The following is a 20810-nucleotide window of genomic DNA, read 5'->3' as shown; positions in this document are numbered from 1 at the left end:
AAGCTTTAAAAGGGCTTCTTGTCTTTTGCAAAACTATATGCTCCATCAACCAATGGACCATATAGTCATGGTAAATCCCTCCGGCCTTTAACGTCAACTTAAATTAAGTCTGTTTTTCAGTGTTACCAGTGGTCAGCAGAACTGTACTGATTCAAACCGTTACGGCCCAAACTTTGAAAGGTTGATTAACCTTTTATCGGACACCCATTTTATCACTCTTATATCACAGAAACACAGGCGTTTATTGAACGCCTCTCAGTGGTCTTTCACTGTGACCTCCTCGCTATTGCCACATCTCATTGGCCCACGGGGTCCTCACTGATTATCGGCTATTGGCACCAATGAGTGCTGCGAGTTTTGCTGAAAGCATTTGAAACAGAAAAAAAAATCATGATCTTCTACTGTGACTAATTCAAGGCGAGTCAAGAAAATATAAAGTGCCACCGTGTCCTCTAAAGTCAGCCGGCTCTCACTTGGTCAACCAAGTAATTTCCAGTCAGCCCTAATGGAGTTCTGCGTTACTATAATACCACTTCATTACCCAGGGCCCAGCGGCCCGGCCCCATTGTACATGTGTAGACACCGGGAGAGGGCCGCGGCTAATCTGTAAAGCAGCCCCCCGTTAGAACCCCATTCAGAACAGAACCCACCATTGGACCGGGCCACACGTGATGCACATGCAAAATAAACGATAAAAAGTTACCACATGGGAGTGTGTGGCCCCTTTTCAAATCTTGTGACCCCAGTAATCAAAACGCTTTCGATTCCGGCCCCCACGGGTGGGCCCTTACGATCCAGCGGGGGCTCCCCGTCCCCGGCGCTCTGCGGTCTAAATGGATAATAATCAGATGGCAATGATCGACTCTAAATGCTGCGCTGTTTCCCCTCCGTCTAATTGCGTCCCCCCCACCCTTCCCCTCTCCCGCCCTGCCGCCGCAGCGCTGCGTTACAGTGCTGCCACCGGGGGGCTAATGCAGGGACATCCTTCCCTCATGTAAGCTACGTGCTAGCTACCAGGACACAGCAGCCACATGTATCAAGCATCTGTCAAGCCCCATCTATCAAGCCCCATGTATCCAGCTGGGAAGGAACGTGCCGTGGTTGGTATTGCAACGAGATCGACTCCCAGCCAGAAGGTTCTGAATCCTGATCCCCCTGTTGCCTGAAGCCTAGTCTGCACGCATCCTGGAGCAAGACGCCTAGCATACCTCGCTGCTCTTAAATTAGCGGCATATGGACACGGTGTGAGTCGCTTCGGATCAAAAGCGTCTGCTTAATGACAGAAATAAAAAATAAAAAGTGCTAAAAGGGATTATCCGCAGGAGTGGTTGTGCCTTCTGTTGGGAGGGAGACGGTTGGGGGTGTAGGGGGTGGGTGTTAGTGGTTGGGAGGGTGGGGTGGAGGTGGAGGATGAGTGGGTGGAGCCCGTGGCCTGTGATTCCACAGTGAGAGGAGCGATGTGGGGGAGCGCTTGGCATTAGCGCGGTAATGCCCCCAACCCCTGCCTCTCTAAACTCCGCGCCTGTTAGGGCCTGTTGCATTAGGCATGAGGCCTCGGAGGGAGAGGCCGTGGTGAACGTCTCCATCACAACGATGTGCCCTTAAGGTGACGATGGGATCCACAGCCGCTTAGGCGCGGTGTATCGGCGATGTGACGTCGTATATATAATGAAATGCTAAACCTTGTGTATGAGAGGAGCTAACCCTAACCCCGTTGCCATGGCAACTGCTTACGCTCACTGTGTGCTCCTCTGAAGTTGCACTAGTACGTGCAGCTGGAATAAATCTTAAAAATTGGCTTAAGGAAGGGGGAGTGTCAAAGACTATGCTGACCGGGTAAAAGTTAAGAAAATGTCGATCTCGGAATGGAAATAGTTTCCCTTTGTAAGCTAATCTTTGATCTTAAATCCACAGAGGGATGTTGGTTGGAGAATATTGCAACCAAATCATATCATACTCTCGAAATTGGTTGGAATGTTTAGTATTTAATTAATTTAGTAGCTAGAATTGAATCGAAAAGCAGGAACTACAGAAGGCCTTGGGCAACATTTGTATTCAGTGTTTTTTCAGTAAAATATCCATCCCTACTGAGTACCAATATAGTTAGACTGATTACTAATAATTAATGTGAATAATACGAACATTAAGGGATGACTTGTATTCGTCTAGCCATCCTTTGGATTGAAAACCCACCAATGCAACCAACTCCAGTCATACCCCTGTTCAGCCTCACCAATTACAAACCTAACATGATCCACCCTTGGTTCTTTCACTAGATCGCAGATGCAACAGCAACAGCAAGTCGTGTGACAAGCAGCCCGCGCTCAACCCTGAGGTGACATGGAGCATCGTGGCGGCCGAAGACCCTCACCCGGACGGGGACGACTGGAGGAACGAGGACAAGGAGGGAAGCCCCCAGGGGTGGGAGGAAGGTAAGACAGAAGGTATCACCCTTTGCCCCTTTATTCTTACACTCACACCTGTTGCCTCTACCGCACCCCTCACATGATCTACTGCTGATTCCTGCGCTGAGATGCTGTCGTATTTGGGTGGTGGGTGCCTCATATCAGTGGTGGTGCTGCTCACCAAAAGAGGGGAATCTACCCCATAATCACCTTTAATCATATATGTTTGTTTGTTCAGACGTTTAGAAAAGGATGCATTACTGGCTAGGATTTGCATTATTTAGAAGGTTATTTATGTATATTGCTTCATACATGCTTCGCGATTTGAGAACTATGTAAATCGTGTGGTCGTCGTTTCTCCAGTCGGGACCGATGGAGAACACAAATCCCAGAGGAACGACGTCTATGTTCCAACTTTTCGACAGATCCTTCTGACGGCTCCCTTTAAGTGCCAGTTTGAGTGAATTGCAGGTTTTGCTCAAAGTGTTATTGAGAGAGGGTATTTTATAACAAAGTTCCGCCGGGTAAGAAGTAAAGTGAACGTAGTTTGCCGCTTCGGCAGTCTGCAGCGTGCATCTTGTATTGAATCTTCCACATCCTCCAGCTTTATTCATTTTTACACCGTGAGAGAGGTGGATAAACAGCCTAGCCTTATCTCCTGAGGTGACGGTGAAACGGAGACACACAAGAATCTATTTATTTCCTAAAATGATTCGTTCCTTTTAACGTTTTCGGTGTTTGGTTTGTTTATCGCGGGCCAGAGGTGTGTGTGATCAGACGGGTTTGGGCTCTTGATGTGGTGGAATATTGTTATATATAGTCCCAGGGATCGTAGGATGTATAGTAAACGGTCAAAGGGTTGACTCTGTATGTGTGTGTGCACACATTTTATCAGCCGTGTTATCAATGTGACTTTCCTTTGATTTTAAGTATAGTCTCTTCTTCCTGACCTTCGGTTAACCCATTGTAGACTTCAATGCAAAGGCTGTTTAATGATTACATATCATACGTACCTTGTAAGGCCATACCTCCCATGTGGCCTGGATTGATTTGATAAAAAAAAGTAATCTATTAGAAAAATAAATATTGGATGCGGGCCTGACTTTTCCATCCGTAATGGACTTTTTCCGATCGCAATCGAGAGAATGGCAAGCCTTCAAAACTGTAGGAGGAAGAAATGATATTAAGGGATGTATGATAGATTGCCTGATAGCTAAATACACTGAGTAAGCCGCTGACGATACGGCTCTGTTAATAATGTATGCTCTGATGTCCGTTATAAAGCCAGAGGACTAAAAACAGGCAGTATCAATGATGTACTTTTAACCGGCATCAAACCCTAGCACACCTAGCCCTCTGACCACGTACCGCCGCCGTAATCAAAGCCATAAACGTATGCACGGCAGCCTTAGAAAATGCAGCCGATTGAAGTTATGTGTCATGAAAGTACAAAGGAATACAAAGGCAATGTATGTGCATAATCACAGTGGAGCCCCTCCGTTAGCCACAATAGAGCCGGCGTGTTTTGAATAATTGAGCCAGGCGAGCGGCTGTCTCCAAGCATTTCACTCGTGCTCGCACTATAAAAGGGATGGAAATGAAGGGCAAAATGTTTAAAGCCGGGGATCTGTGGAGTCCCCTCTTTTATTGTTTGGGCCAAAATGCATCCTAAATGCAAGTTGCTGAACTGTAAAATTGGGAGTGAAAAAAACAATGAAGAAAAAAAGGGTCCTTTGTGGAACACGCTCTTTGTTGATCCGCTGCACGAGGACACTGCTCTCAAGAACACCCAAAACGTAGTTCATGCTACTTCATGAAGTGTCTTTATCAATTGACCAAGTGTAGTTTGGTAAATATATTAAATTATATGATTCAAATATATTTTCACAAATCATATGAAGCAACAAGTAATAAGGTATAGATGGTTCTCCCTTTGGATGAGCTCACACAAATTACCTATTGAATGAAACTTTTGCTTTCTAACTAACTAAACTAATCATTCATTTCAGCATTACTGGGTGCTTACAAAGAACTGTCATATTTTAAATAGTTAGTAAATCATTAACTAACACTTTATAAATTATATTAGGGTTAGGGTTAGCGCAAAAAATCGGATATCTTTAAATAATATATTTTGGTTTAACTAATGTAAAGATACAGGTAATACTGTTATCATAACCCTCCCAGAGGTGTTTCAGTTAATCCTAGAGAACGTAAATGATCTAATCATCAACCATAATTTGCAGTGTAAGGTAATGTTAAAGAAACACTGACTAAATCGGTTATATATTTATCAGTGCTATTCTTCATTATGTCCTTGGCCAGCCATCGAGGCACCTTTGTCGTCCTCTGTGACTGAAAAGTGGAGGACTTTAGCCACATTAGCATCACTGGCTAAAGAGACTAATGAGGAGTGCTGCAGGCGGTGCTACCTTTTGGCAAGACAATTAGCATAAGACTCCATGTGTAGCATTTAGAACAAGAGGGAAACTCATTACAGTTAACATCTGGTGACACTTTTCCTCTATCCTCAAAGGCAAACGCCGTGTGGCAAAACTGGAACGGAAGCCCGACACTTGTTACTCTCAGACCCTGGCAGCGCATTTTGGAGAGCCGTAAAGGTGAAGCTCAGTGAGATTACCATATGCACTTAGCCATACCGCGAGCGATGCTGCGCAATGCTGCGCTATACTGCGCTAAACTGTGCTAGCACTTTTCCCAGAGTCAAATATGTCCTTAGTGACCCTTATCATGTTGATGGGAAATGAGTCACAGCTCTCCCCTATAACCTACAGCCTGAGCTTCAGCGATGCTGCCTTGAAGCACAATGGTGGAAGGAGAAATAAAAGTAAATAAAAAAATTGAATTCGACTACTATAAATTGCCTTGTTGACGAAAGTGGTTGGTCTCAAATGTGTATGCCGTCCATCGCCCCTGCCCCGGTGCAGAAGCAGCGTGGGTTTATGGTAGTGCATTGATCTCCCGCTGTGTGCATAGGGGCCAGGTAGGCATCAGCTTGAGTTAAGGGCTGAATGACAGACACAGAGATATGCATTGTAATCCCTTTTTTTTTTTTTTTTTTTTTTCCGTAGTTGGTGTCTTTGTTTTTAAATGGAGAGTAAGACTGGAACCGAGACTGATTCTTTCACCTGCCAACTCAGGAAATTGACGGCGCATTATAGAGGTCTATAGAAGAAAGGGCTTATCTCAGCTTATATTTTTCTCTCTGGTGTTAGTGAATGGGTCTCTCCACGGCGATGGTATTAAATCAATGGAATTTTTTGCTTCTTCTCAGTTTTGGATTTATTCTTACTTGCATTTCTACTTCTTAGGGGGGGGCCAGAGGGGGCCAGTGCCGCCCTTAAGAACAAAATTTGACCCAGCTCCACCCCCTTCTATTAGGATGATAGTATTAGCCACATTAATGTTCTTTCCAATAAAGACATATCTTACCTTATATCATTATAAGTAAATCAATATACCAATAAAACAAAAACGGGTGGAATATAAATGAACCAAATTAAAGTTTCCCAATCGATGTCCCAAATCCTATTAGTTGTGTGTTTCACCAAGCAAAGTCAATAATTGCAATGTTCTTTGCTTCGCTTCAGTGTGCACTCTGCCTGCAGTGGTATGTATACCTCAATCTTACCTGTAAAATCAGATGGATAAACATTGCCTACTCCTTGTTTATGACTCAAGTTAACCGTAGTTCTAGGCTTTACGTCACTTGCTTTTGAAAGGTAAACAGCAAAGATGACAAACAAAAGTTTTCTCTTGGACCTTTTTGACAATAGAGCACAGCCACTCACACATGAGCCACCTCAAAATCCCCCTGGACGGACAAAACCACAGACCTTGTGAATGATGTTGCCATGGCTCTGCCGACGAATCCACACAAATTGTTGTCGGGACAAAATGAATGACAGTTTTCACTCGTAATTTTACTCCTGCTGTTGTAATCACTTTGAAATCCGGCTGCAAACATTATATGTCCTGACCTATTTGGCACAGCACGACGGGACAATGGCGAAGGGGTCAGGACAACTCAGTGACATGGTGTGGGTTGATTTTCCATTCGTACTGGTGCCATTATTACCCTCCATAACGTGCACAATCAGTGTTTGCTCTTTCACAAAGGCGTCATTACGGGACAAACGCATGTGTCAACCATGACACTAATTATGGGCCTGCTCCTTTTATGTACCAGGGCACTGTTAGTACACTTATCGTCCCAAGTTCAGTCATAAGCTCAGTCATCACTGAGCTAATTGGAACACGTGCATCATCATCTTCGTCCCCTCATTTATCGTGCAATGCAGGCCGTATGTTTGGCGAACGATTCAAGAGGAAGCACAAATGTGTGCTATCACTGTGGTGGAGTAACTCGATCAAAGTCTCAGGTAGACCCAAACAAAGCCCTTAAACGTGAGGATTCTCCGTGTGCCCCCCCCCCCAACCTCTGTTATAAGAGGTTACATAAGCAGCACAGTTATTTTAAGCCACTCAATATCAGGAATAACACTTGGCCCCACTCTGTGTGATCAAGTGTTACGCAGCGGAACCCAAGCGTGCGCCACATCGTAAAAAGTTCAAGTTGAAGCTTGTTCGAAATCTATTGAAGATGTCTGCGGATGATGCAGAAGCTGTGTGTGTGTGTGTGTGTGTGTGTGTGTGTGTGTGTGTGTGTGTGTGTGTGTGTGTGTGTGTGTGTGTGTGTGTGTGTGTGTGTGTGTGTGTGTGTGTGTGGGTGGTTGAAAGGCGTACATCACACTGACTAAATTATTATGATTGATTATTACTGTTACTGATTGCAGATTTATCTTCTTTTTAGAATACAGTGCACTTTCTTTTTTAACTTTGCCTTTATTTTATATCTATTTTCTTTTACTTATCTATTATTTTATTTCTTTGTATGACGATGTTTCTATGTGGAGCATTTTGAGCCTGCCTCGTGTATGAAAAGTGCAATATAAATAAAGTTGCCTTGCATTGCCTGTAACCGGGATTCAACCACTAGTTCAACCGGTCTGCTGCTCTCGTACTGATATATTGTTGCTAAAACTTTGATGTTTGTTTTGTTTGCATCAAGGTGTCCAACACGTGTCCCATTGTATTTATATATACTCGAAAGACTATAATGACTGTCATGCAGATAGTTTCCCCTGTCGTGTGTCTCTAGCTATCAGCCAAGCCAAAGACAAATTTTGTGTTTTCCAGAAGTGTCCGACTTGGACCTTTGGCGCTGAATTCGTATTCATCAAACCAGCCTGACAAATCCGTTCATGCGGTTGCGTCGGCTCTCTCACTATCTCTTCCGAAGGAAAAGGCTAAACCATAAAGTAAAGAAGCTTGAGCCGGCCAGCCCCTGAATTTATTATGACACTCAGAACTTTGACAAAAACTAAATAAACTGCCACTCCTTTCACATAGAAGCTACCTTTAGCCACAGCCTTATAATGCGAGTGGGAGTCGCAGTCTGAACCCAGTTCAACGCGCTGGATTGTGCGAGAGAATACCGTGAGTGATGATGGCCGATTAGATGAAGGTTTCATATAGACTTTCCCTGAAAGTTTTACAATGAGTCAGGGTAAAAACTTGATTTGCTAAGGTTGCTTGTTACTTATTCCCAGTGAAATGACTTTTGTGCCGATCAATGGTCCATTTACCACAGAAGAAATACTGCTGTACTTCAACCATTCAATTATACTTTTTTTCCTCCTCATCTTGAAACATTGTTTTTCCTAGAGTGCCATAAGGGCGTGTGGAATATCTCCCAGAGACGTCGAGTCAATGAGTCCTCCTTTGTCTTCCTATGGCGAGCATGTGGTATTGCAGCAATGCACTATAGCGAGGCTGTAGTTGCCCATCTGTTTGTCTGTGATGATAGATGTTCATGTGGAAAAGCAGCTTCTCAAAAAACAACCCTACTGAACAAGACAAGGACTAAGTTAGGATGCGTTAATTTTCTTGTCAGAAACAGTGCTGGCCATATTTCAATTGTAGAGAAAATAAAGTCGATCAACAGGATTAATTTTAAGTAATTATAGCTTTTTTTTCCGACCGCATTAGTTAAATTAAATATTACAGATGAATATATTGTTGAATTTCAAGTTTAACCATATATATAAATAATTATTGTTAAATTATGCCTAATTATCAGAGTGAAACTCGAGCTCTAATGGATAAAAAGATTTTGCGCCATGCAGAAATGATCACGTTAACACGCGGTATGCCTGTTCTATCAAGGGTGCACACTCACATCATATGCAAATCCTAACAGCATGTAACATGCAACCCCATAATTCCACAGTGATATTAAAACTCCCAAGATCTGCAGACACTACTGAGTAATTCACTCGGAAAACGATGTATAATTAGCGGCCAGGGAAATAACCAACACGAAACAGTTCCAGCACTTTTTCTGTTGAGAATTGTTTCGCCCAAAGGAAAAAGTTTTGCCCTTCAACCGGAGCTCATTGGGATCCATCGCTGCATCGCTGGCTCGCTGCCCTATGTTCAGAGCATGTCTTACACAGGGTGGGTCCACAGACCCCTGTCGGGACATGTGAGAAGGCCAGGTGTCATTGTGTTTGGCTGTGCGTGCGTGTGTGTGTGTGTGACCGTGTGTGTGTGTGTCGGTTTGTTTCTGTTTGTGTTTGTGTGTTTGAGACTGTGTGTGTCAGTGTGTATGTGTGCAAGTGTGTAGTGTGATTCCAAGTGTTGCAGTGTGCAGCCCCGTAATGCAACATAGCCTCCAGGGCTTATTCTCACCACGAAATCCTGAAAAAAAATAAAGAAAATCACTAACCCACCCAGAGAGAAGGAGCTAATGAGAGCGCATGGATCAATCAAGACAGGCCATCACAGGCATAGGGTAGTGGGTAGTATAGGTTCTAATGTGCACTCTGACCTTGGGTTGGGGTGGGATGGGGGAGGCTACACATCAAGCAGAGGGTTGTTTATAATGCAGCAGGTGGGTGGATTTCTATCACCGCCCTAATAATTGTAGCGCGACTCCACCCAGCCCCAGACTGTTAGACCCCGAGGTCGGCGTGGTGAAAGCGAGCTCCGAGCGTTGCACGATAGTACCGAGTCACTTGTTGTCTCTATGATTTATTACTCCACCCAGGCCCCCCCCCCCCCAGGAACCACAATCGCATCCTAATTGTACCCCACTTCCAACATCAATGCAATTACCACAGCAATTCCCCCCCCCCCCCCCCTCCCTGCTTGTGAGGTACAACCAAGAAGCAGCTGAACCGAAACGGAAACATTGCAAAACATGGCAGCCCCCCCGCGGGACAACGCACCGTGTGTCTTCACACGGAGGCCTCGATGTGACAAAATGGAACCTGTTAACGTATGTGCCTGTGAGGAGTCATGAGGGACGGCGGGGGGCTAGTACCACAGGCACGAGTGTGATGTGATACTCTCCGCGGCTCCCCGATAGCATCTCGGATGCGCGCCACAGCGTGTTCAACACGCTGTGTCCACCTCCCCGCGCTTCCCTCAGGCTAACAACAATGGCCGTCGCTGTGGGATTTGGAGACGCTGTGATTCCATCCATCCTTTTTCTTTGGGTCCGAGTGTCTCTCTGTCAGAAACATGGCTCTCGTCCTACTCTCTTCTAATGGACCTCTGTCAATACGTACAGCGGAAGGATGCCATTAACAAGATGACATTACTGCGTTTGCTTTTATCATTCCATTCAATTTGATTGTTAATAGGAAACAGTTGTACCTAGGAGTCCTTTTATGTTTAAGCTGGTGCTGTTGTTGTTCTTTACCTCTCACCCGAAACAGCAAACTAGTCGCGCCTGCAGAAAACTGCAACCGCTAAAGTTGCAATGCATGTCCCGTCGTCTCAGAGAATATCATCTTCCCTCTCCAATGCCCTGACCATTTTGGTCTGTATTCTGTACAGTCTTGCATTTTATCAACATCATCATTTGATGAATAATGTCGGGAGGGGAAGGCAGAATAAAACCTTCCTTTTTTATTTAAAAGTACAAAAATGTACATTTATTTCATACTTTTAGATAATATTTTGCAATAAGAATCCAGGCGTAGGAGTTAATCTCTCTTTCCCACCAAATGTGTTTCCCCATGGGTGCACTGCTGAAATACTTTTATACACTTACATATTAAGGGCCCTTATTTAAGCAATCCGGCACTTTTCACTCCTTCTTGAGTTTGGTATCGACCCAGAGGTCGGTTCAATCAGTTGCATGATTGCAAATGCCATCCGCACTCCATCCAATAGCCAAACTGCCTCCCCAGGCCATATGTTTGTCCTTCATCAGCGCCATCGATTCTGCTCCTCAAAACACCAACGCCTAGAAGAATGTGTCCTGTGTTTGTGTGTGTACACCGTATACACACAAGTGTGTCATAAGTGAGCTAAATAGATCCAGTCAAGATATTTTCATCCATGACATTCCCCAGACCTGGTTGCAGTTTTTGCAATGATGCAAGGGATTGTCAGATTTCATGCATTCATACAACCGAAGCACAAATCACTGGAAATCACATCTCTGGCACTTTTTTATATTTGGAGGTTGAGCAGGGTGGGTGTGTGGCGACCCGGACGGTGTGTGCGTGTGCGTGCGTAGGCGTGCCGTGCGTGCGTGTGTGTGCGCGTGCTTAGGAGAAGGTTGGGAGGAACACAGGTCTGGTCTAATTCTCTGCGCTGGTGCCCGTGTTCCATCAGTGACCCAGTCATGTTTGATTAATTAGACTCTTTTGACGGAGTCTCCCTGAAGGCTCTTCTGCTTTTTTGGTGTGGGATCATCTCATCTGCACTATTACTCACATGCATGCGCATAGATGCACACAAACACAGACAAACACACACATGAACACAAACACACACACACACACACACACACACACACACACACACACACACACACACACACACAAACACACACCAATGAACGCACGCACACATTAAAGTGGTTGCACACCCATACATGCAACAATGCAAAAGAAGGCGCACACACACACAGACACATACACAAACACCTTTGAACACAAGCGCACACCCACACTCTGGCACCCAAGACATATGTGTGTGGGTGTGTGACCCCCTGGCTTCCCTCTAGGGGTTGTGATGAGAAATTGCTCTGCTTTGGACATGTAGAGGTGAGATGAAGAGCCTAGAGGAAGTTTTTTTATTATTATCATCTGAGATATCGCATTCCCTTTGCGGTCATTCCCATGCTGGTCTTCGAAGCGTCTCACATCAAAGTGCCTTGTGGAGTTGTTGTTTTTCTTTAGCTTGCCGAGGGTTCTTGCCCTTTGGACGAGTAGGACCTTTCTCAAACCGTCTTTACAAGTCTACGTTGAAGCCTTTTTTGCTCAAAGTCACTATTCTGAAGATGCAACGAAGCCTCCGCCTTAGCCCATCCACCTATGGGCTCTGGATGAACTCAACAATGTAACCGACAACCAAGCCGTGTGTTGTTCTGCCTTTCATTGATTATAAAATGCTAATCAATGTGAAGCTTTGTTTGTCAATGGGTTGTTTTTTAATGCTCTTCTCACTTCTCACACTTCTCACAAATGAGTAATGGAGTTACTCAGGGATGTCTTTGGAATTACTCCTCAGCTTACATTTGATCACATATGTAAAAGATGAGATTTTAATATAGAAGAAAGCTGGTTTAGTTCTAGTGACCTGCTGGAAAACAGTTGGAAATGCAGAAATTCTGACTAGCTTCGGCCTGTTAGTGTAGGAAACTCAATTGGCGGAGTTAGAGATGGATATAACGATTATGACTGTGAATTTGGGTATGATTGGATTTTGTATCGTTTTTAGATTGAATAGTTCTCGCAATGTTGCTGTCTAATCCCAAAATGCAGTGTTCTAATACTACTGATTACAGGATCCAGAGGGTCATTTTACATGCAGCATTACTAAAAGCACCGTGATATGGCAAGCGCAATTATAGCAACTTGCCCTCATTTATAATTGTATGTATTGTTCGGATGGTGTGGCCCTATCAAATCTAACTAGGACACCAGATGTGTGGGAAGATTAAATAGTTTGGAATTGACCCACAGTTAAATAAATTAATTAAGCGCCACAAGAATTGCTTTCACCGCAACCGACTCCAGAACAGAAACAAATAATTATCTCAAAATTGAAAATGAAACCAAATGACTAATGTCTCGGGCGGTAAGAGTTAATGAGGCCGTGTTTGGAGTGGCAGACTCAGACTACTGGGTTTAGGACGGCAGGTCCTCCTGCATATTGAAAGCCGGACAGTGTAGAGACGGGACGATGCGATGGCACCCTGGTGTTTGGATCAAGGGATGGTGCTGTATTCTCAAAAGAAAATTGTCACGCTGAAACTGCAAAGTGGCCAGAACCTCCCTTGAAGAGATATGACAGAGATGAGATTAAACCTGCATGTTTTACATAGAGGGGAGGGGGGGCGGGGCTGGGAGTGAATTATCTTCAGTTCAGATTTTTCTTTTTAAGGACAAAAAGCAGAAAATAGCTTCAGTAGAATAGTCTCATATTGCAGGTTGAAGTTATCTCTGCATACCATCACAAACAACATGCTTCTGTATGGTGCCGTCAGAGGCATGTTATTTTTCAACTTGATTCATGTCTTTACAGATGATTTTCAGATTTTCAATCTTCATAGGGCAATCCGACTTTTCAGTTCTAATTTACCCTCAAATCGCAGAGGCTGGTCGTAAAGTTTAATTGACTATTTGTCTACAAATAATTTTAATGTGTCAAAATTGCTTATTTATCCAACCTGTGGGTGTTCAGAAACAACCTAAATTCAATGTGAATTCCAGCTATCGTGGTTTAATACATGGAAGTTGTATTCCTCCACATCAATTTCAACTCCTGATGGAGGTGATCTTGAGGTGAGGTATATCTGTTGAATATTTATGATCCTTGCATTCACATTAAGGAACCATAGTGTAGGTTTTGTACAGTAAAACGCATGTTCATTCTGTTGAATGAGCTGATCTTAATATCACACATTTCACTATTCCGTTTCAAAGTCGCTCATGCCATATAATATTATGGTGGAACCATAAACTTGGCGTCAATGTCCATGCATGTACAATATCATATGGTCAAAAACCCTTCTCTCAAATAATATTTTTTATAGTCGATGGTTTTATTGATTCATTCAAAAAGGACACTGCTGATGTGTGTGTGTGTTTGTGTCTGTATGCGAGTCTGAGTGTGTGTGTGTGCGTGTGCGTGCGTGCGTGTGTGTGTGTGTGTGCATGTGCGTGCGTGTGCAACACATTTCATTCGTCACCCTTGGATGGTTTCTTATTTACTGTCATCACCGTCTTAAGGAAAAACCAAATTGATAAATTTGAGTGTGTCATCTTGTTCTGCATGGTCTCCTCTTAATTATTGTTTGTAAGATCCCCCATCCATTACTGTATTTAATTTTTATTATTAATGTAGAGTGTTCTTATGAAGCTATAGTCCATTGTATCGCTGGACTCCACGTGACAAGCATTGCCTGGGGTAGAGAGAAGAAGGGGGAAAGGAAAGAAACCTGGATTATTAATGTGGTTTGTTGTTGCATGCCCCTATTCAGCTCACACAGGTATTATAGTCTGTGGTTCACTATTTGAGATAAAAGTTTTTTGTTTATTTCTGAGAGGTAATGCTTGGCTCTTGAGGCCTTACTACATATTTGTTATCCTTGTTTGTGATTTAACATCTCTCTATTTAACAACTCCAAAAGTGAATTGATAAAAGGAGGGGTGATATTTCAAAATTGTGCGAAATTGAAAACATTCCACCCAGTTCATTCATGTTGTTGTCCATCAAAGAAAACTCTTCTCCCTTTTTTTAACCAGTCAGTGCTAGGCTTTGAGCTGTTGCAGTTCATGGCTTCCTATTTACAATCTCCATTTCGCTTCCCTCCAGCCTTTGCTGTGCAAGTTTTCAGATAACATTAGCCCTCCTCAGCAGTTATAAACGGTTACTCTACTGAACGCGAGACAATGGCATTCTATCCACCACCCACCCAACCCTTTGCACAGATTCAGCCCTGGGCCCGTGCATTCCCTTGTCTCCTTTCCTACTGTCCATTTCAAAGCTTTCATCCCCATTTTCCTCCTCGGAGGTAAAGCAACCCTCAAGAGAGAGGGAGAGAGAGTTTCATGTTCATATCTTTCCTCCGATGTGCTCCTTACTCTTTATTGCCCCGTTTGAAGAAGTTCACCAGCATTCTGTTTGTTTGGAGTGAGTTTGTGATTCAGTGAATAGGAACGTTTGTGGCAAAAACTAGCCTTTCATCACCACAGGAGTGACCTCAAATCAATGTATGAGCTTTAATGACTGCGTGTTTGGCTACATTATCCGGATTTTGAGCTTCTTAGTCCATTATATATCTCTATATTTTAGCATGAAGATTAAAATTGGCGTGGCAATGCAAACAATAAACCCACTTTAAAGAGACAAACAAATGTGCACGGGGGCACATACAAAGGATGTGAATTGGCGCAGAAATTTAAGACGCAAGTCTGTACGACTCCTAGTATATATCATTCATGGGCCCCCATTCAGGACGGATTCTAAACGACGGAGCATATGGGGAAGACAGATTATGACGCTGCGCAAGATATGCACGTCGAATGTTATGACCAGCTCGTGCGTAGAGCATCACATGAGCATTGCTGTTCATCGAAGGGTTTATTACGAGTATACATTATTTTTTAGGCTTTGAAGATTTATATTAGAAATCACAAGTGAAAGTAATAGAGGATTAAAGGCGAACATCATGTTTTCGTAAATAATTCATCAGCGTTTCCACATGAACGCGTTGCATCATTGATGATGCGCCATTCATGTTGGATCTGACTCAGCTTTTGAAGGGCCCCCGATGCTGCGTTGGTTTGATGGCGAGTCACGTCCACGTGAGCGCCGCATTAGAAGGGATCTGTTGGCGCGGACACCACTAATCTAGATGGATCAGACGACTTAGTTCCCTGCACGGTGGACAGCCTCTGCTACCGCCTAAAACGGCAGACGTTACACATCGATGAGTTGTAGCTTATTTGTGTGCGTGTGTGTGTGTGTGTGTGTGAGTGTAGGTCTTTGTTTGTGTTCATTGCTGAGGCCCTGCCCATTCACTTAAGAATGTGAAACCCCCTTAATTTAAGATTCAAACTAACCGCCCTCCCTCCACCGCCTTCGGGAGTTGCTTGGCACCCATGTATTTGCAAGTCTGCGCCTTCTCTTGTTACGGAAAAACCATGCAGATGAGAAGCGCTGACTACACAACTTGAGCCCAGATTAATTTCAGTCTAGATGTTCTGTGGTTATGTGTATTTATTTTTCCTATCATTATTCAAGATGTTTCCGGGCAAGAACGAAGAAACAAAGAAAACTAAGACAAGTAAACAAGCTAGCAAACAAGCTCACAAACAAATTGATTGACTGACTGACTAAATGAAAGGTAATTACAGTCAATCAACAAAATGGGTGAAACAGATAGCTTTAAAAGACTGGAGGTATTAGAGGGTGGAGGAATATTCCAGTAGGAGTATTACAAGCCACGAACGTTTATGGATTCAATGCAACAGAACCCTGTGGAGATTAGATTAGATGACATAAACAGGTAGGATTAATTATATTAAATGAAAGTAGATGACATTAACATAAAGTACATTTAATTGTCGTATACATTAACATAGATTATATTAAATTACACTAGATTCAAGTACATGAGATGGGTTTAGAGTATATTAGATTGATGAGAGACAAAGACGAAACAAATGGAATGGAGGCACATACAAGCTCCAGACTTGGAGCGACAGAAGGCCTTTTTTCAGGGCCAACACCGTTACTCTGCCTCGCCTTCTGTAGAAACACACGGAACGCTGGGGGCTTTGTTGTTCTGACTTCAAGCCGGCAGCAGAGGAAGTCACAAACCAAATCACCGTCTGTGGAAAAGGGGGAACCGGTGGGACGAGACAGGGGTGTGACGTTTGATGACATGTTATGTGTGCGACCCACTAGGACACAGTAGGTTGTGTGTTGTGTCCTGTATAAAATGCACAGCAAAGAACGTCCATGCCTAGCAAAAACACAGAACTCAGGTCAACCGGCATTATTATTGTTCCCCTATGTAATACATAACACTAGACGCCAAGGCTGTTTTGTGAAAGTCACTTCTCTTCTGCTGCCGGAATTCTGGCATGCTGTTCTCAGCCGTGGCAGCATTACGCCTGTGTGGTTTGGAACGGTGTATATGTCAGGGAGGGCCGAGCAGGTGTGGAGAGACACAAGGGCAGAGGTACGAAAAGGTGGGAGATTCTATTCCCATGGAACAGTTTTAAAAGAAAATTTGCTGGGAACCCAACAAAAGATTTAATCTAATAAGGATTAAGGAACTGAGATATGCATTATTATATATTATATATGATTAGCTTTTTGGGGAATGGGATAACAAACTTTCATAGGAAACATAACATTTTGAGGCCAACCGTCACTAATGAATACATTTATATAATGACTTCTGCAACCCCCAACCCTGAGTTTGCAGGTCCGGCCATAGACATAATCATAGACAAATACACAGAGACGCCACATTGACTGCTTTGACCCATTACTGTGATACGTCAAAGTCGCCACCATATTGAGGGCCTTGCCACCATATTGAGTGACTGGCCTGTGAAAAAATTACAAGTAAACGGTGGAGCTGCGCATTATCTGTATAAAAAGTACTTCAACGTTTACATTTCTCAACCGATTTTCCCATCCATAATTATCGACCTTATTTCTTTTGTATCATAAACCCTTTTATTAAAAAAATGGCTACTTGAAATCGAGTTTATAGTATGACTAAATCAATCTAGTTAACAGTTGTTTACAGTCTTTTTCTCGCTAATATTGGGGCGTCCATCTCTATATGTCTATTTGTTCAGCTGCATCTGGACACAGTCGAGATGATTGATTGTATTGATTGTTAGAAGAAAAGATTCTTGTTGTTAAAGTAGGACTACACTATAAGGAAATATTACAAGATTAAGATAACAGAATAGGATCACGAAGACCCACAGGACCACTGCTCACTTTGCAGTAGATATGCCGACTCTTAACAGTAAAAAGCATCGACAGGTTACTTTACGAAGTATTGTGGTGTCTGGGTAAAATAGGCTAGCCATTGATGGTTAGGGCCTCTGCCTGGCATGAGACCACTCACACTGATTCAGTTTCCTGGAACATCCTTCACCCACCAGCTCCACACGGTCAAATCTGTCCTGCACACACGGCTGTTGCTAAGCAAAGCTAGCTATCGGCTTGCCAATCCATGTAGCCCCCCCCCCAACGAAGGCTATGTATATATAGACACTGATATTAATACTTTTGAGTTATTTCCTGCCTTTGGTGGTGTAATTGCTCCACCTCAACTTTTTCATGGTATTTAACGGTATAACCATTCTCTTTAAGGGATTATCATTCCCTCCCAAGAGGTCTACTTCAAACAGGGAAAATAAAATTAGATGTGTGAGTATCAAATTGGTTTTACAGAGAGCATGCGAGTGGGTTTCACGTAATTCGTTAATCATTCGTTAAATTGTATTTAATTGGACAGAATAAAAGAGGTCAATAAATACTTGAAGTGAATACTTTGAAATTTAAATTTAAATTGTAGGTATATGTAGGACCGAATCAATGGACACCCATGGATTTGGAACAACAACTAAGGTGGTAATTTTACCAACAATTATTTTTTTAACAATAAATCTACACTGATTTATGGATAAAAACCTGGATTATTCCATTGTATAAAAAAACACGCAGGTAACTGAACAGCATTTTTAAATTGTTGTCTTTTGATATAAGACATATTGACCTTCACAAAATATGTTACCATATCCCTTTTTTTCAGAGATAATTGGTATTTTTACACAAGATATCACACACCATTTGATTTGTATCTTTCTTACTCTCCTTTGCTGTAGCGTCCGAACCCCTGGTGAATATAGAGCAGTCCTATCTTTCAATCTTTGTTTGAACTTGATGTCACATTTTAAACTGGGTTCGCCCATCTGAATGGATTAACATCTGATAGACCCCTGTCACTGACACCTGCCAAGCGATTAAGTATTGATTCAAAAAGTCATCAAACTAAATTACTGTAATGTGCTTATATTTAAACATAGGTACTCATCATTCTACAAAATGTCTCGCTATATCTCTTAGCTTTGGAGGTCAGCCAAATGAAAAGAAATAAACGCTTGTTCCTGGCATTAGGATACAATTTAGTATTGTAGAACATCTATTTGATGATTCGAAATGGCCCTCTCCTCCATTCAGAATGTATCAAAAAACGCTGTTCTAACCACATTTCAGCGGGAAGGACAGCGGAAGGGAAAACAAGCCAATTTAACATTTTAAGGCTAATTTGAGGAGTCATGGATGATTATGCCTCCCCCTCCCCCATAACATAAAAAATCTTGATCTGTATGTTATGTTGCATCCTATCATATTCATATTCAATAATATTATTTCCCTCAAAAGTGCATTTGTAGCGCTACGCTTTGCAGATTACTCGGCAGATTGCTTTGCAGTGTGATGTTGTACTTGGTGTCATGTAGGTTGTTCCGCGTGTATCACCGCGAAAACTCAACAATAACATGTCGATGAAAACCGATGTTAACAATGTTCTCGCTAAAGTTCCACGACTGCGCCGGCATGTCTCGACATTGTCCAACGCTGACCAAAACTAGATCCATTTCTACTCGTCGGGCAGGCTTGTGTTTCTCTTCTTGGGAGGTATGTTCTCATTCTTCCTGTCCCATGTGGCGTGCCACCAGGGGCATATCTTGCCCACCCACCCCATTTACACTGCATGATACCCCCGGGCTGAATCCTCCCTCGACGTCATTAGGCTGTCGTTTCATTGTGAACCCAGCAAAACACACACCACCATGGGCCCCTCTACAATGCACCCTGCCCCCCTGTGCTTTTGGGAGATAAAAACCTGAATGAAACAGAATGTTTTGTTGAATAGCAAGGGAGGGGAAAAAAAAGACTTCTGGGTTACATTGCACCGGGATCAATCATCAGCCCATCATATTCAATGGCCGCAGCTTCAGACCTGCAACCACCGGCCTCTGAAAAGACATATAGCGCACTTTCACCTCTATTATTATAAAGAGCAGCTTATCTTTGCTGTTGCATGGAGCTGCATACAACACCTGACCAGCACACGATGTCCATCTATTACCACTCGTATCTGCGTAAGCCTTTCCTAATCCACCATGCCAATTGATTTTATGCATTTTATTTGTACATGTATATTGTGTATGCATTTGTATATACAAATGCAAAACCTCAATGTAATACTTATTATATGTACATTAATGTAATACCTCAATGTTTTTGATGCATTGATATATATTCTCTAATAAATATATGTGAACGGTCTTTGTGTACCATAAAAAGCACTTTAAATAAACATGGTATCATTGTGTTACATGAAGTGTTGGTTTTCTAGTGCTAGTTCACAGCCTTCCAGGCCCCTTAAGGCATTCCCTGCTCTGGAAAGGGTGCCCAGCGTGACAGAAATATGGTCCCGAGCCCCGAAACCGTCTGCTCTCAGAACGTGGTCCAACCGCCGTCTGCTGTAATCAGTGTTGAAAGGCACGGTTCTGTTTGTCGCTAGAACTTGTAAACAGTCAATTTGACCTATCGACGCTGCCATCATCGTTGACATGAATCTGTTGATTTATTTGACTCACTAGTTAATGGTGTTGGCCAGGGAGGCCCGGGGAACATCTGGCCCTCACAGGCGAGTGTGGGGCTGGGTCATGTTTGCTGCAGATAATCATTTTTATCAGTTTTGAACAGACGTGTGTGTGTGTGTGTGTGTGTGTGTGTGTGTGTGTGTGTGTGTGTGTGTGTGTGTGTGTGTGTGTGTGTGTGTGTGTGTGTGTGTGTGTGTGTGTGTGTGTGTGTGTGCTGGTGAACAGGCCTGTATGTAATCACCCACACGCCCGCCACCCACACACAGACCCACCCCACTTGTAACCAGAATCACACTCCAGTATCGTGTGTTTTGGTCCATGTGTGCCGTGTTAGAACCGCCCTTGATGAGATTAATTAAGCAGCTGCTCATTTTGCCTCTCCCAGTCATGCGCCCATGCACGCACCCTCAAGCACGCGCACCTCCACACACACACATGCTCAGTACCTCTTCTGGGGGGGGATAGCTTTGCCGTCAGCCGACCTCGTACTCCTGACGTGAGCCGAGGCTGTGCTGGCGGGAGGGCAGCTAGCTAGCACAGGACGCTGAATCGATCACGCCGCGTGACAAGGCGGCAGCGCATCCGTCGATGCCGGTGCCTTCGCCGCAGCTCGACAGCGAGAAGCACCCCTGATTTTATAAACTCTCAG

General features: G+C 43.4%; 1 protein-coding gene across 1 annotated transcript in view; it reads left to right on the top strand.

Moving 5' to 3' along the window:
- The window catches only part of alk (ALK receptor tyrosine kinase), a 278727-nt gene that overhangs the window by 96674 nt on the left and 161243 nt on the right, over positions 1-20810 (top strand). Inside the window, exon 3 of the mRNA XM_030357274.1 lies at positions 2277-2432. Coding sequence (XP_030213134.1) covers positions 2277-2432 — 156 coding nt within the window. The remainder of the gene's footprint in view (positions 1-2276; positions 2433-20810) is intronic.

Source organism: Gadus morhua, chromosome 5, assembly GCF_902167405.1.
Source record: "Gadus morhua chromosome 5, gadMor3.0, whole genome shotgun sequence".
Lineage (NCBI taxonomy): Eukaryota > Metazoa > Chordata > Actinopteri > Gadiformes > Gadidae > Gadus > Gadus morhua.
Note: the sequence above shows the minus strand (reverse complement) of the source record. Positions and strands in the feature narration are given on the sequence as shown.